The 15,238-nt window shown below is 43.8% G+C and overlaps 1 protein-coding gene across 1 annotated transcript; it reads left to right on the forward strand.

The window, feature by feature from the left end:
• Positions 1-10,707: 10,707 nt before the first annotated feature.
• LOC111254762 (uncharacterized) lies at positions 10,708-13,425 on the forward strand. Its single transcript, XM_022815946.2, has 2 exons — positions 10,708-11,465; positions 11,743-13,425. Exons 1-2 carry the CDS (start codon positions 11,045-11,047, stop codon positions 12,129-12,131), a joined length of 810 nt encoding a protein of 269 aa, XP_022671681.1. The 5' UTR covers positions 10,708-11,044; the 3' UTR covers positions 12,132-13,425.
• Positions 13,426-15,238: the final 1,813 nt, after the last annotated feature.

The following is a 15,238-nucleotide window of genomic DNA, read 5'->3' on the forward strand; positions in this document are numbered from 1 at the left end:
GCATTCATAGCCATTCGCTCGTTTTCAAGGCTAGCCAGTACATTACGCTGTATTGTCACAGTATAACTGATACAGCCCGCGTGCATTTGAATAGTACAAATCACAAGCGTTAAGCGGAAGCGACATCTGGCGGATCGTCTCTGCTTAATGCTTCTCTATTGAATTTTGGGCAGAAAGTATTCTCAAGTGATGGCAAACAATCACCTAATGATCTCCTTTGGTCGATACGGTATGAATCCACTCGATCGCCATTGGTCGTTTTGTTTCTTCTTTCTTTGATATTGTCACCTCGAGCTAATCGCTTCTGCCGAAAGCTCACTCAAAGCTTATGAGGTGAGTTGGAGGTGATACAGAAAATGGCAACAGCTGGCTTTCTTGAATACAAGCATAGACGCGACGTTTACCTCGCAGAGAAATGCTCAGCTGAAAGTCAACTGAATTGACTATACTCTATAGGTCGTATCTGTTGCTATAAATTGCATGGAACGGCATAAAGCGTAAGAGAACATTACCTATTCATCACACAAACTATTCAATGTTCAAAGTGAAAGCCATATCTCTGCACGCTTATATCGCCTGATACTAATAACGACGACAAGATAGCATAAAGCACGAAAGACGAATGGATTGAGGTAACATCTATGGATGTTCGTGTACGTTATAACACCGTCTCGTTCGCCAGAGGACCTCTGTTGTCATCGTAGCACCGTCGAACCGCAATTTCTATTCTATTTCTCTAATTCATGTATCAACTCTGTCCGGGAATACTTTTCGTCGAGATGACATGGAGTACCTGATTCCCATTTGTCCAATTATCGCATGAAACTCACGCGGCGTATTTATCTACAGTCTTGCTCCGAATAGCGAACCCTACAACGTGACGAAACCGATACGACTTGCGACCGAAGCATTATCACCCCTAGATCGTTTCAACAGAACGTACGGGCGGTGCGTCAAAACAACAAGAAATGATACATCTTTTACCCTAAGTCAAGTTGTTATTCACAGATTATTTACATCACACGCTTGTTCATATCGTCGATAATATTTGACGAAACGTTAGCTCTAGCAGACGACGCAAGGTGTACCGGCGGCAATAGTCACTTACTTCGAATAGCTACCAAGCCGGATCCCGGCGGCGAGACGACGGACCTCGGACCATAATAATAATAATAAAGGCCAAATTCAATTAAAATCAAATCCATCTGGATCGAAAGCACGACAACAGCCGATACATTCAATCACGGTAGGGGGTTTACTTTGACTGACGCGCATACACTTTGACGAGTTTTAGACAACTCAAGATAGACAGATTCAGGCAAAGCAAGTCAAGAAATATCAACGAGCACGAAAAACGAGAAAATATCGCTTCAAGCCGGGTGTTCGTGAGCACGAACTCCGAGACGAGCAACACGTTCAAAGGCAGCAGACATTAACGGTAGGGGTAGCTCGCGACCGAGTAGATCCTCACGCTGGCACGTCAAAGGAGTCGTGGCGTTTAAGAATTTATTCTATTTTTATTATGTTTATGATTATGAGTAATATGCGATTGGATTTGATAGTGAACAAAGTTGAGGTTACGTGATCGAAAGTTATGCGGTTCTTTCGAGTAATCGGTGTGAGGCGTATATAGACCAATGGCTGGTTTCAGTGAGATCATCGCTCGCTATCGTTAAACGTTGGATTTATAATTCGTAGGCAGGGGTTTTCTTTTAAGAAATGTGTATATATATATATATATATATATATATGATCGTTGTTAAAGCTCGTACCTTGGTTGGGTCTAATCATACTTTTTTGTGATGATCAACGTACTAAAATGAAAAGGATGAGAATGAAGAAAAACGCTAATACGAAATGATGATCTCGGATGCTGCAGTGACGAGGTGGAACGGTACGAAACTGACGATGTTCACCTGTCAAAGACTCGACAGGATACGTACGTAAGCTCGGTTACGTATGACGAGTACACACGCAGTCGACTCACGAAGACCATTTAACTGCTAATGAGGTTGAGCGCACAGCTGGATTTTTTTTCGCAACATAGCCACTGTCTAAGACCTACGCGTTCGATGGCTACCAGAAGAACTTGTCCAACGGACCAAATAGACAGCATCTTGCAACTTTGCAGCTAGAAAAATATATAAATATTTAGACTGCTTTGCAAGTCCAATAAACTTTTGCAAATTAAATTGTGCTGTGTTGAAGTTAACACATCAAAACTTAATGACTAAACTTTGACTAGGAATAGTTGCGGTCTACCTTTGGCCTTTGAAAGCCAGTGTTTTTCCCGGGTTTACAAAACGTAAACCCGGGAAAAACGCTGGGTGATGAAATTAGTTAATTTTTTCGGCACGAACACTTGCATTATGTATAGCTGTAAACTGCGGCTCGTCCTTGGGGACCGCGCAACTTGCTTCAGCAATCCGATTCAGAGTAGTTAATCGGTGGTTGAATCAATACAATGATATATGCTAAGTATCTGGCCAACCTATGACCCGAACCAAAACTTACGACTCGCACTGATTACCTTAGAAGGGAATTCTGCTAGCGGGCTATGTACTTTCTGTGTATATTACTATAGGTAACCATAAGTTTCAGGCCATAAGCATTCCTGTGGTCCAAGACATCTCTGCTGCTCAAAGCCCTCGTAATACTTCTATTTCTACGACATTAATCGAGAATTGGCGGCCAAGTTAATTGGACGTCGAATGTCGCTCCTTCATCCATATCGACAAACGCAGACTGACAGAAAGCAGCTAGAAACAAACCGTTTAAAACTTCCTTAAAGTTTGTTCCCAGTTGGCCCACCGCTAGCACTCTCCTGTAACTTCCTATCACAGGTGTGCCGCTCCTAGTTTAGTATAGGATCCCGGTTGTCAGCCGTAGCTTCACCAAACCAAAACGACGTCGATACAAAAATACAGTCGATGCCGAAGACCAAGAAATAGGCCACAATTTCTCTAGCTAGGCTAAGACGTTTAAGTGGGGCGGGATTGACGTACGGACGCACCAGTTGTGATGGCAGCATCAGCAGCCGCACGGAACTTTATTGATTTCAAGAAGTACATGCAGATCGAAAAGTGGCTTTGTGTGGCCACAATTTGACAGGACATGAAGCTAGTTCGATTGTGGCCGGTCCGGCCTGACTCGCGCCTGTTTCGGTGTTCATCATCGACGCGGTTTCGTCCTTCGACCTGCGCCCTCGTCGAGGTCGCATCGTCATCAGCTTTTGGGAGTGTCCAAGGGCGTGTACAATTTACGGGTACGTAGCGAAACGACGAGGGCTTTCCGATTTGAAAGCGATCGTTTGAACGGCAGGGTGTAAATTGGAATACCTTAAATAGCTACGAATATAAGTAGACGAAGCTAAGTTACTGCTACAATTATTGTTGTTGTTTTGAAAAAGGGGAGACTGCGTCGTCAAAATTAATTGTCTTATTTGTTCTTCAGCAATCCACCACGTAAGTGGAACATGTCGAAGTCAATCGATTGTTGGGAAGCCTCACCGATCAATCTAGAGACTGATAAGTAACGGCTAAAGTTCACAAATGGAATTTATCTATAAGATGGAAAAGTAATGCGAAGGCTATTGTCAGCTACATAAATGTATTATCGGTAGAGCAATTAATTTACTTAATATTTGTGTGCAAATATTTCTTTAAGAATCGACAATTCTTAAACAACTTTCTTGAAGGTTTTTCGCAGTTTCGCCCCAGATAGCTATACTGCGACCCATTATTTGCACCTTTAGAATCAAGAAACTTATAAAGTCAAATAAACAACAGATAGATATCCTAACAAACCTAAACATCCTTTTGAAGTGCAATATCTGAGTCACTTCTACCCACGCTAGAAGCACTGCTGTGGCTTTTTTTTTTTTAATATTTCCTTCTGGGCCGACCCAGAGTGACCCACAACTTTCGCCTCTAAAATCTACTACCATAAAAGCCGTGGGATGTCCCTGTAGGCACTTAACCTTTAAATGTGCGCTCCGCCAACACTGCCTGCCAATAAATACCTTTTTGTGAGGAAGATTTAAATAAAAATGTATTGTTTTCTACCTTAATTATGGCTGACTAGGACTGTTATAACTTGCAACGGGTGAGAAGCGTACAATCGCAAATACATCTACTGCAGTACCACTCAGCCTCTCTCGAAAAGGGTGCGTCCCCCTACAGCTGAACAAACCACCGATCATTGACCGGGTGCTGCTCATAAAGGCCAAAATCAGGCTCAACTGTTAACAACACAGCTGCGCCACATGTCCTTGTCATGTATAGTAAAAATGGAGTTCATTAAAAATACCCTAGTTCCGCCTTACACTATATACTGCTTATACTCTCGATAGCTTCTCCAAATCTCTAATATAACGGACGTCGCATTACGATTCGTAAACCGTAATCGAAAGATCACCAAGCTGCCTTAGTTCAGTATTGATAACGCAATGGAGCCGGAAACCGTCTACGTCATTAAGAAGACACTTCACCAGTACACGAACAATAATAAGATAGAGACATTGGCGCTCGTATTCAGTCTCTGTTCTCGACATTTTAATGGGACAGTATAAAAAGATACACACGGCACTCGTCCATCGACAACGCACGCCTTTGCCTTAACTCACTCCTGTTGGATACGTTAGCCGGCCACAGTGAATCAACATAGCTAGGAGGCTTCATGTACGTGGGAACTATGCCCTTGGGCGTTGAGATTTGAGATTTTTAGCGGAGCTATATCTATAATAGATGTAACTGACACCGCCGTCAGAAGATTTAAGAAGGAGAGAATTCATCCCACACGAATAGGCCTCACTTTTACCAGCACAGCAGGGACAGGTCGCCAGCCACGACTAGGCCCTGTACCATCCTCTGCATCATTTTGTCCTCACTCCTTGCTCATTCTGGATTCTAAATGAGATCCAATTGCTTCATTAAAGTGCTGCATCTAAATCTGCTTGCTTGATAAAGGCCAATTCAGCAAGCTATCCCAGTGGTGTTCGTCACCGACTCTTCTTCCTTCTAACTTTCAGGGGTTGTATAGCTCCACCCCGCACACTCTCGCCTGTCGAATCGCCACGATCTTTCGGCGGTGACTGTGGTTCTGGTTGTTCTCGAAAGTGTTTCTGAAACCTATAGATACGCTATCATTTCGCCTTGCTTCAGAAGAACCTTGTCGTCGAATAACAGCAAATCTTGCCTAGTTTAAGGTTAGCACAATCGGCCTGCACATCACGGGGCAGGCGATGTCTGCAAAAGTGTTGTTATTGTACGAACGTTATTTTGCTGGTTTTCTTCACCCAGACTTTAAGGTTAAGTCATCTATTACGATGGTGAAGTAGGCTTGCGAATAGGGACTCGGCCACGCCTTGGATACCTTACAGTAGGCGGGTAGGGTTGTCTTGTTAACGAGGTCAAAAATTAAATCATAATTTTAATTAAACCTTGCAACTGTTGATGAGTACGCGTTAGACGCCATGCTACAAACGGTACCTCTTATTTCCGGTGTCATGACGTGATACTTGACGTTGCGATGCGAAGAACTGTGGATCTGTATGTGATCATGGGTAACTCTGTTCATTTCTTCGTTGGCTTGAATTTCGCCGGATGGCGTATTGTCCCGGTCCTCTCGCCGCCGCGTGGTCTCCTTTCTCGGAACACTTGTCTACGAAGCGTTCGCGGAACGCCGCTGGAGGGCGCTATTTCCTCCTCGAGTTAGGTCGTGTGTTGGTCCTCAACGTTGGCGCGCTTCTCTAATAAACTCGACAAGAACTTGGATTGTTTGACTGGTTGCAATCAGAACTGGAATGTCCCGTGGTGAAGTTGTAGGAGAAATATATTTGGGACTTATATAAAAAGCATAAAGACCTTGCCGGTAGGAATGGCTGACTGTTAACCGAAAAAAAGGGAGGGTGTTATTGGGTAGTAAGTTGACCTCTACAGGGTCTTAAATACAGGGCTATATTTTTACCGTAATCGATGGGACGTTTCTATTATATCGCGGTTGCAGCAAGCTCAAGTTTAATGTGATTCAGTTTTAAATACCTTTTACTCAACTACTTCACCTTTCGATTACGGAACTGGGTTCCAATGACAAAAAAAAAAGTACCAGAATCTCAATACCAGAGCGACTCGGTACTCCGCTATCTATAAAACATTTTTGACAGCTTCCATGTTGAAAACTCATAATGTACGATTCTCTGACCCTCTCTAATTATCGCCATCGATGGCTAGTTACCATAATCACGTTCGGTATGCAACAAGTCATTTAGAGCTATTGTCGTAAATTCAATGGCTTTGCCACGTTAGGTTTTTATTAAATAGGACCCTGAATTTTGAAAATTCGCTTGAAAGGAGAGGCCTCGTGCGGTACCAGAATTCGTGAAAATCAACAGCCTCTTTTCCGGAATCTATTTATGACTCACTTGATTCTCAAAGTTCAGCTAAGCTGCATCTGCTTTATTTTTTGTTATAAGATTCTTTGGAGCAATTCTAAACGTTCTCGTTTCTTAGCTGGAGCTCTATAGAGTCTTTCCATTGACCTTTCAATTTGATCTCTTGTTGCCCCTGTTACCCTGCGAGACTCCACCTGAAGGCTGGATTGCTTATATAGGGGCCTAGTCAACATCAGAATAGCTGAAAACGATTACGAAACACCAGGTACCGCCAAAATGAATTCACTGTTTGAATGTCCTAGGATGATGATATTACTTTGTAGTGTTACAGAGCCTGTATATATCTTATCCAATACAGTGGAACTTATCCAATATAGTGACTGACTAGTAGCTTCATGCTTTATTTTCCACATTATAAAGCTCATTAGTTGCTTTGAAATAAATTTTAGTTGTGGACAATACCAATGGCTTGCGCAGGTTACAGAAAATTCAGCCGAAAACGGTCCAAATCAATAGAAAATTTTACTCGTTTTTTTTTTAGAAATACCCAGCAATATGCTGAATTTTGCAGTTGAATAATAGGTAACTCTGATATCATATTCCTTATAGAACGATTAGAGAATGATCGCTAATTAACGAGCAGCTATAAAATATGCTTGGCCTATTTCACAGTTGCTCGTTATCATTATGAATCTGTAGCATCTGTTACTGAACTTCCCGATTACCTGAAGTTTTACCGTTTTCGTTGACCCACAAATCATTCGTCATTCTCGACAGCCATGATCGATGATAATCTGACTAAAATGCTATGTATGCCAAGCGTTATTTAGAATGCAGCTGGCACTTTATAAAAAGAAACTAGAGACGTGCAATGACGCACTGTAACAATAATTCGAATTAAAAAAAACTGGGCTCGAAACATTTTGGGCCAAAGCATAATTGGCCATACGTCAATGTCACACATTGACATAGCATGTTAACCAGGTTGCAGTAACTATCTAACCTACGTAACAATTGTTTCACGTCATGTAAAAGATCGCATCAAGGTCTAGCTGCATTCATCTTATATACAGGCTCAGCACATGAAAGGACGACCGTGTGATAATCTTTGGCAAACAAGCAGCTTCTGCTCTAACACATTGTATTAAAAATTATATCGAAGTTAAGAAATATCGTTCCAGCCCGACCAATGACATACTCTACATGACATGTATGATTAAGTAATGAAGAAATAAACAAACCAATGAGCAGCAGAAAAATATCCGATTTTCTTCAGCTCACAAAATCCTACACGTTTCTAGTTGCTACTATCTTATTAATGAAGCCGATGTACTATAGAAAGAAAACCCTGCAAGAGAAAATTAGTATCTGGGCAACTACAAGCTAGCATACGTCGCTGGCATTTATAAGGCCTGTTAGACCCAGATTATTTGGACGATCCCAATCATCGTTAATTTCTATTCATTATATTATCGTTTTCCTTATTGTGCGTCTTAAAGCACTGCTCTCTTTCATTTCCTTCTACAATATGACAGCGTGAAAATCTCTTTGCTCGTCATAATAGCGGACGTTCGTAGGATTCAGCCTAAAGCATTTGTAGACGTCACCGGGTCGTAGGCACTTGGGTATGAACAACTAACAAACACGACAGGGCCATATTCGGGGGTCCGATAGCTTGGTCGCCGCGGTCGCTTAGGCCACTGAGGACTTGACACTAAGGCTCATCAGCCGTTGGAGTCATCAACTAGGCCGTTATCAGTTGACCAGTTTGCTTGCCTTTAATGGCGGACCTCGCGGCCGCCGATGCCGCTGTTGTTAAGCGGTCGAAAATTAATGAACATTGCTGCCAGAGGGCGCGGCTATCTGGTCTGTTCACCGCTCGCTGAGGAACAGCATAAAGCAAGTGCTCAGCCATGACCAGGATCCTCAAGCCTTGTAATCTCTGCCTTTCAATAAATTAAACTGGCGCTGAACCCGATATGAACCCTTTTGTCTCGTTGATTATGAATCGAGTTGCGCTAAATCTCTCCACCCATTCCATAAGGTGAGCCCGTGACTGAATTGGCGACATCATTACCGGTCAGTACCGTGTTACCGTAATGTAGGAGAGGATTCGAACGCATGCAGAGATTGGTTAAGATTGACCACCGGTCACAGTCCGTAAGCACAGATAGTTACACAGGCGATCAAATAAGCGAGGATCGCAAATTAAATAATAATAATATTTTCTTTTCTTTGTGGGCCTGGCCTATTTGCGAGTGTATCTTCAGGCCCTCTACGACAGCAACGATCCAGACAGCAGTTCATCAAAGAGAAATAACGGAAGTGCTATTAGAATAATAAAATGATCAATATTGATGCTGTATCAAAGAGGCGAAATTCTATTTCTTGTAAAAAAAAAAAAAAAAAAGGATGCGCTATACAGGACGATATAGAAATGCTTTCTTGTTTTTACATAAGAGTTCGTTGTTATTTTTCCTTTACTTTACTTTGTGGTTTTTTTTTACCATGCATAGCTTCGAGCTAATCCATGTTGTTGCTGTTGGTGGGGTTGATGTCGTTAGGTTTTAGTATGTAGAGTGATATTTTACAATTTTGTCGATATTTATGCTGCTTACTATAGCATAAGTCAATAATTCGTATAGAAAGCATTGAGGATTTCCCCAGACACACGGTACAAACCCCAGACGCGCCATTCCAGGAAGCCGATTTCTGTCTATCGGTACATACGCGTGCGATGCAACTCGTACAATTAACGAGCATAATCACATTTGTTAAGCCGGATTAAGCTTGTTAGTGTGGGCAGTCTATCTGTTCGGCTTATCTTTGAAACAGATCAGGTTCGACTAACCCCTAATTTCATTGATAAAAAAAAAAATGATGGAAACAGCTTCGAAGTCACCCGCTTCCTTGACAGCGGCCACTTCGGCAGTGATTCTCGAACTAAGAGTGGGTTGCTCCTTATAACAGATCGTTTTATTGTAAACGCTGACTTCGGATCAGTATCAGGAAAAACTTAACTAGCTTTAGCATTAGAGTATAAGCTGGTACGTTTATTAGCGGAAGTGGATAACCGATTCAATTGAATTGACAGTATTCAATAACAATCGTTAAAGTTATTTTATTTGCAGTTTTTTTGCTGATCTCTCCCATATTACAATGGATTGAAGGCGTAATCTTTAATCACTACGACTGTAGTGCCTGTCTCTTTCAGAATTCCCCGACGATGGCACACCCGCTTCAAAGACGTTAAACAACTGACGCTAGTTGCTTTGTTCAGATTCTATAGATAGTCCTTTCTATTAACATCACACGATGAACAACCCAGCAAAGGACCATCTCGTTGGCGTTATAGTTGCCGACTCCTGTCGCTAACAGTCCTATTCTGTCCTTTTAAAACAAATCGGTTGCGCCATCCGGTAGCTCATGTCGTATAGTTTCACGTGTCACCCATTCGCTTTCGTTCTGTTTTGGTGCACCGGATGAGATCCACTTCACTGGTAAGAATGATGCTTTCTTTGGTTTTTTTCCCTCTGGCTGCACTCCACACCTCCCGTGCTGACGTCGCTCTCCCTCTCCGAACTCCGCTATCCCTTCATAGGGTTTCTCGTTGTCAGGTCCATATTACCCCCGACGGTAGGGAGTTACGATGGCGGCAGCCCCTTATCAACGATCCCTCGGTACTGCGTCCCTCTCTCTCTTTCGACGCCTATCGCCTAATTAACCTTTCACTTAACAGCCATTGATCCCCCCTCTACCAACAACCCCAGCAGCGGTACAGGCGCTAATGGCAATCTACAACGATCCGCTCTAGCTGCATTTGGCGTTCGCTTAATCTGTCGTTGACGCTGTCACACGCGTTCTCCATCAGCACTGGTGGCTAGACTTCAGCGTTCAGGCAGTTCTGTGAAGTACTGCATTGCCTGGCTGCAGCAGCCTCCGTTCTGTACTATTACTAGGACGAGGTGTACCCCCACCATTATTTGCATTAAGTTGCTATTGCTGACACTATTACTACAACCAATACTGCATTTTCTGGCTGGCTACGACGAGATGTTAGGTTAGGACGAAGTAAGTCCCCAGCCCAACCGGTTTCTGGCCGCTGCTACTGTCACTGGGCTGCAGAGCCGCAGCGCTACCCAGTCACTCCGATCCAAAGGCGCGGCAACCCATGGATGGCTTTCGGGGACCACCCCCGCCCTGCGGGGCGGAGCATTGGCGACGCGCCGCCCATATCGAGTGGAGAGGGAAACGTGCCGCGGAGGGCTAAAAGCAGACGAGCAAATGATTCAGGCAGCATATCGTTTTGAACAAGCGACAAGCAACAAGCATTTATAGTAGACGTAGTACTATTGGTAGTAACAAATGAACGCGTGTACTTGAGCAATCATTAGCGAAGCCAGACAAAGTGCTACAAGTTACTCTAGAAGTAGAAGAAAGGTTGGAAAGTTAAACGAAGGTTTTGTGAATCAACGTCATCATCAGCAGTCGTCACAACTTGTGTAACAGCTTCGTTTATCTCATTGTAGTTGGCAACAGCACAGCTATAACACGACAAATAATAACAAGCTATTGTTTGTTAGTGTTCGATCGACAAATCCGGAGCCGGTGCTACTTTGACTTTGTAGTGACACCCACGCACCCGCTATCACGATGACTGGATTATTAAATGATAGTGGTGCCGTAGCAGTGGACCAGGCAGCTGCGCCTGAGCAGGCCGTAGCGAAAAAATTCACCCCGTTTTCCGTTGATTATCTCCTTTCGGACGTGCTGCCGTCAAACAAACAAAGTACGGTTGAAGAGGACTCGACAAGAAGTCCCTCGCCCCGATCCGGGGCAACGGATCCCGATCCGTCAGATTCCGAGTCCGAACAGGAAGAGGCCGACGTCGAGGCTTCGTACCCACCCTTGACATCATCCGTATCACCGGCGCCGTCTCCATGCTCCTCAACATCGCCATCGCCTCTTGCTCTGTACCCCAATATGAGTGCATTCAACCCGGCTGAGCATGCGATGATGTCCACCATGGGGGTCGGTTGGGACGCTCTATATAACTATCCCAACATACCAATTGGTAAGTTTTGAATCTGCGCACAGTTACTAAAAACAAGTAAAAAAAATCTATAAATAGTTCATGGCTGTTTTGCAGTTATGCATATAAAGCGGATCAGCAGATGCAATTAATTAGCCATCAACATTTAGGATGTTTCTTGTGCTTAGGTAACACAAAAAGTTGAAAGGAACTCGTATTTGAATAGGCTTGTCGAACTGTAGCCGGATAAGTATAGCAAAAGAGGTCTACAAAATGTTTCTCAAACTAACAAAGTGTTTTTCCTTTTTGCGTTCCGCAGACGGTGGCCTAACAGAGCTACCAAAGCTGCCTCCTGGTCCAGTGAAGTGTCATCTGCGGAAGCATAAAACTAACCGCAAACCTAGGACACCCTTCACGACGCAGCAGTTGATGTCCCTAGAACGAAAGTTCCATGCAAAGCAGTACCTGTCAATAGCAGAACGGGCTGAGTTTTCGTCATCTTTAAAACTGACTGAAACCCAAGTGAAAATCTGGTTCCAGAACCGCCGCGCAAAGGAAAAGCGTCTAAAGGAGGCTGAAGATGAGCGTATTCGTATGGCTCAACGGCCACTACATCTAATGCATCCCCTGGCCGCCTTCGGATTGCCACTTATGCCGATGCACCACCCTCAAATGATGCCAATGCCTCTACCGAAACTGGAGAAATAGGCAGCCTCCAACAAAGTGTTTGTTGTCAACTGCTGTGTGCAGGGAAGTTAGCGGCATGCACTTCGAGCAATACATTTATAGAAGTAAATGACCTATTAGTCGTTGGCAAAGAAAATCCTCAATGAAGGGTAATTACCATCGGTTTCAAGCAGGAAGAGAAAACAATATTAAAAAATGAACCTCACAACTAAAACAGGCAAATGTATTTCGATCATTATCTTGCTTGGAGGGTCATTTCATAGCTCTCGACAACTCGGCAAATACTGCGTATTCGAAGAACCGCCATCGACCGCGAGTCCGCAGTATTAGCAGGTACACGATTTTCAAATATACGAAAGCATTCACTAACACAGAAAGTTGCTGCATAGGGTCGTCTGGAGCGAGGGTCACCCCCCGGAGCGATTTCGTTGGTTACCCCCACTCCGGAACAAGCAACCCCCGCCCAATTCGTGGAACATGGGCATGAAAGAGATGCAGAAAAGCTGCAGTAATAACAACGACAGCAACAACAGTTTCGATCACCGCCAATGGACGAAGGAAAGCGACACGAATCAACCCGCGCGCTCGCCGTCGTGTGCTTTTTAATTAACCACAGGTGGCTCAAGAATATAGTGCCCTGTTGTATCTCAAAGTCAGGCTGGCCCGATCTTGAGTACCGCCCGCTTATTTTAGAATAGGCGACGGCCGCAGCCATTTCGCGGGGCAACACCAACAGCTATGAATTGTACAGCCTAAAGAAAATCGAGTGCAGACCTTTTAAGGCTCTCGGCGAGACAACAGCATCCGAAGGGGTGTGGTAGACACCAGCTTTAATAACAGCCGGAGTTCATATATTGGCATGGTCGTGGACACATTAGAATTAACACATTCATTTGTGGAAAAACAAAATACACTCTAAAGTACATTATGTGTATATAGATATGTATGTATACGCTGAATGACTGTATATAAAACACTTGTAAGTAGCAACTACATAGAAGTAGTTACTAATGTAAATGTTTTTAAACGTGGTGGTACTATTTATACTATTTTCATGCACAGATTACAGAGAAACCTTATGCCGCATGTGAAAGTGAATAGGCATCTACGTACACATGGGCAAAATTATGGTTGTTATTATATCTCGTTAGATTTATTAACGGGATGTTTATATCTACCTTCCATCGGCGATCGGTAAAAGATGCGTCTTTCATTACATGTGTCCCAATCCGTATAGATGGAGTCGATGACGATAAAAACGCGAAACACAATAAAGCAAAAATACTGAATAAATATCAATATTCAGTGAATAGTACGACCTCGTGTGCTTATTCAGACGTTGTCCGCCCTTCTTCTCGCATAGCACCAATGCATAATGTATTCTTGAGGGGGCAAAATCTCCGCAGTCGGAGCGCAAGCGCCGAGGACAGCTAGAGCGGGTATATTGTCTGGGCATCACTCGTTCTTCGCAGAGTATTCGTAGAGTCGTATGGTTATACACTGCAAAGTCTCTATAGTGGAGGCGAATGAATGAGTGAGCCTTTTCTCAGCTTTATTCGTTGCTGGCAATTCTTCGCCCCAACCCACTGTCAGCTGTAATAAAGAAGGAAAGTGAGGAATAAAGGGCTTTGGCCAGCGAAGACTATGGTCGGCCAATCCCATCTCGAATCGTTGTGGGGATCGGGAACGCGGCAGTTTCTCCTGCAGAACACTTGGGGAGACTCTGCAAACCCAGTCCTCTAGCCAGTTGAGGTGGTGACGGCCGTGACGATACCAATGGTAGCAGCTATGGCGAGTACTTGCTGCTTAGTACCCAGCGCCTAGATCTACCGGTGCGGCGGCGGAAGGCCGCATCTTAATAGAGATTTAATGGGGCTTGGCAGGCATCGGCGGCAACCGTTCAGAAAGATGGGGTTCTATGGGGCGGGCTGAGAAGACGCGAATCCGGCTGCGGTCCGGGTAAAATTCTCGTGCCCGCAACTAGAGAGTGATGGGGAATGCCAGGCATTTGATGGTCCCAAAGCGGCAAGGCAACGTGAGACACCAAAAAGGGGAAAAGGGGCAGATCGGAGCTTCCCTTCGGAGTTGGCAAAACGCGCGAGACCGTCGGAAGTCGAGCAGCGCAGTCGATCCGTCGAGGCTCGTCTAGGCGGCGATGATGCTGCTATTAGAGCAGAGACTCAAAGCGCCCACTATCCCGCACCCCGGACCCCCAGACTTTCCTCAATGCCCAACCATTTTCGTTGGACGCCTCTGAAAAGGAGCAACCAAGTAGAAGATCAAATATTATATTAAAGCGGAGTGACGACCACGACTGTTCCCGCCTACCGCTAACAACGCTTAGAACTTTAAGTTTGCCCGCCAAACATGGCCCGATAGCTTCAGAAGCTTTTAGGGATGCTAAGCTATTGGCAACTGAGATTTGAAAAATCGCATATATATATATATATGTAATATTATTATAAAAGCACAATCATAGGCACAGAAATACGAAGGAATAACCCTTTATACACATTCTGGAGTAAAAGTCTGCTGAAGGTTGGAAAAAAGCTTTGTATAGGTTCTACTCTCTATTTAAAATGAAAACTGCCAAAAGACCTCGTACTCGTCTATATTTAAACAGTTTTCGTAACCATTATGAGCTATAGCACAGCTAAACAAGTATAAAAATGCTTGATAAGTGAATCCTTGTACAGCAATTTGGATCACATAGGCGTAACAACGCAACAGCTTTTACTGATCAGCTTATTTAATGGCAAATGATATAATGCTAAACTATTGAGCGTTTATTCATACCTTTGGCCATTATTGTACACCGTCGACGTAATAATGCGATGCTAAAGGCGTCAAAGCTATATGATTGACCTCAATACAGCTCAAAACCTTAGAATAGGATTTCGGAAAGCCTGAAACAAGTGAAGGGCGTCAGCTCCGTTCATAAACCTCCGTGCTCAAATCCACAACACCGATGAATGTCCTTGGATAAGTGTATACATTTTTACGCTTATATATTGCCTGCCACCAATGCGAAGGATGCTGATCTCAAAAACCAGTAGCTAATAACAAAGCGCTGATTGACGCTTTATACAGTACCTGGCATTGGTATCTATCAGATTGTACGAATGAAG

This window comes from Varroa destructor, unplaced genomic scaffold, assembly GCF_002443255.2.
Source record: "Varroa destructor unplaced genomic scaffold, Vdes_3.0 BEIS01000007.1, whole genome shotgun sequence".
Classification (NCBI taxonomy): Eukaryota; Metazoa; Arthropoda; class Arachnida; order Mesostigmata; family Varroidae; genus Varroa; species Varroa destructor.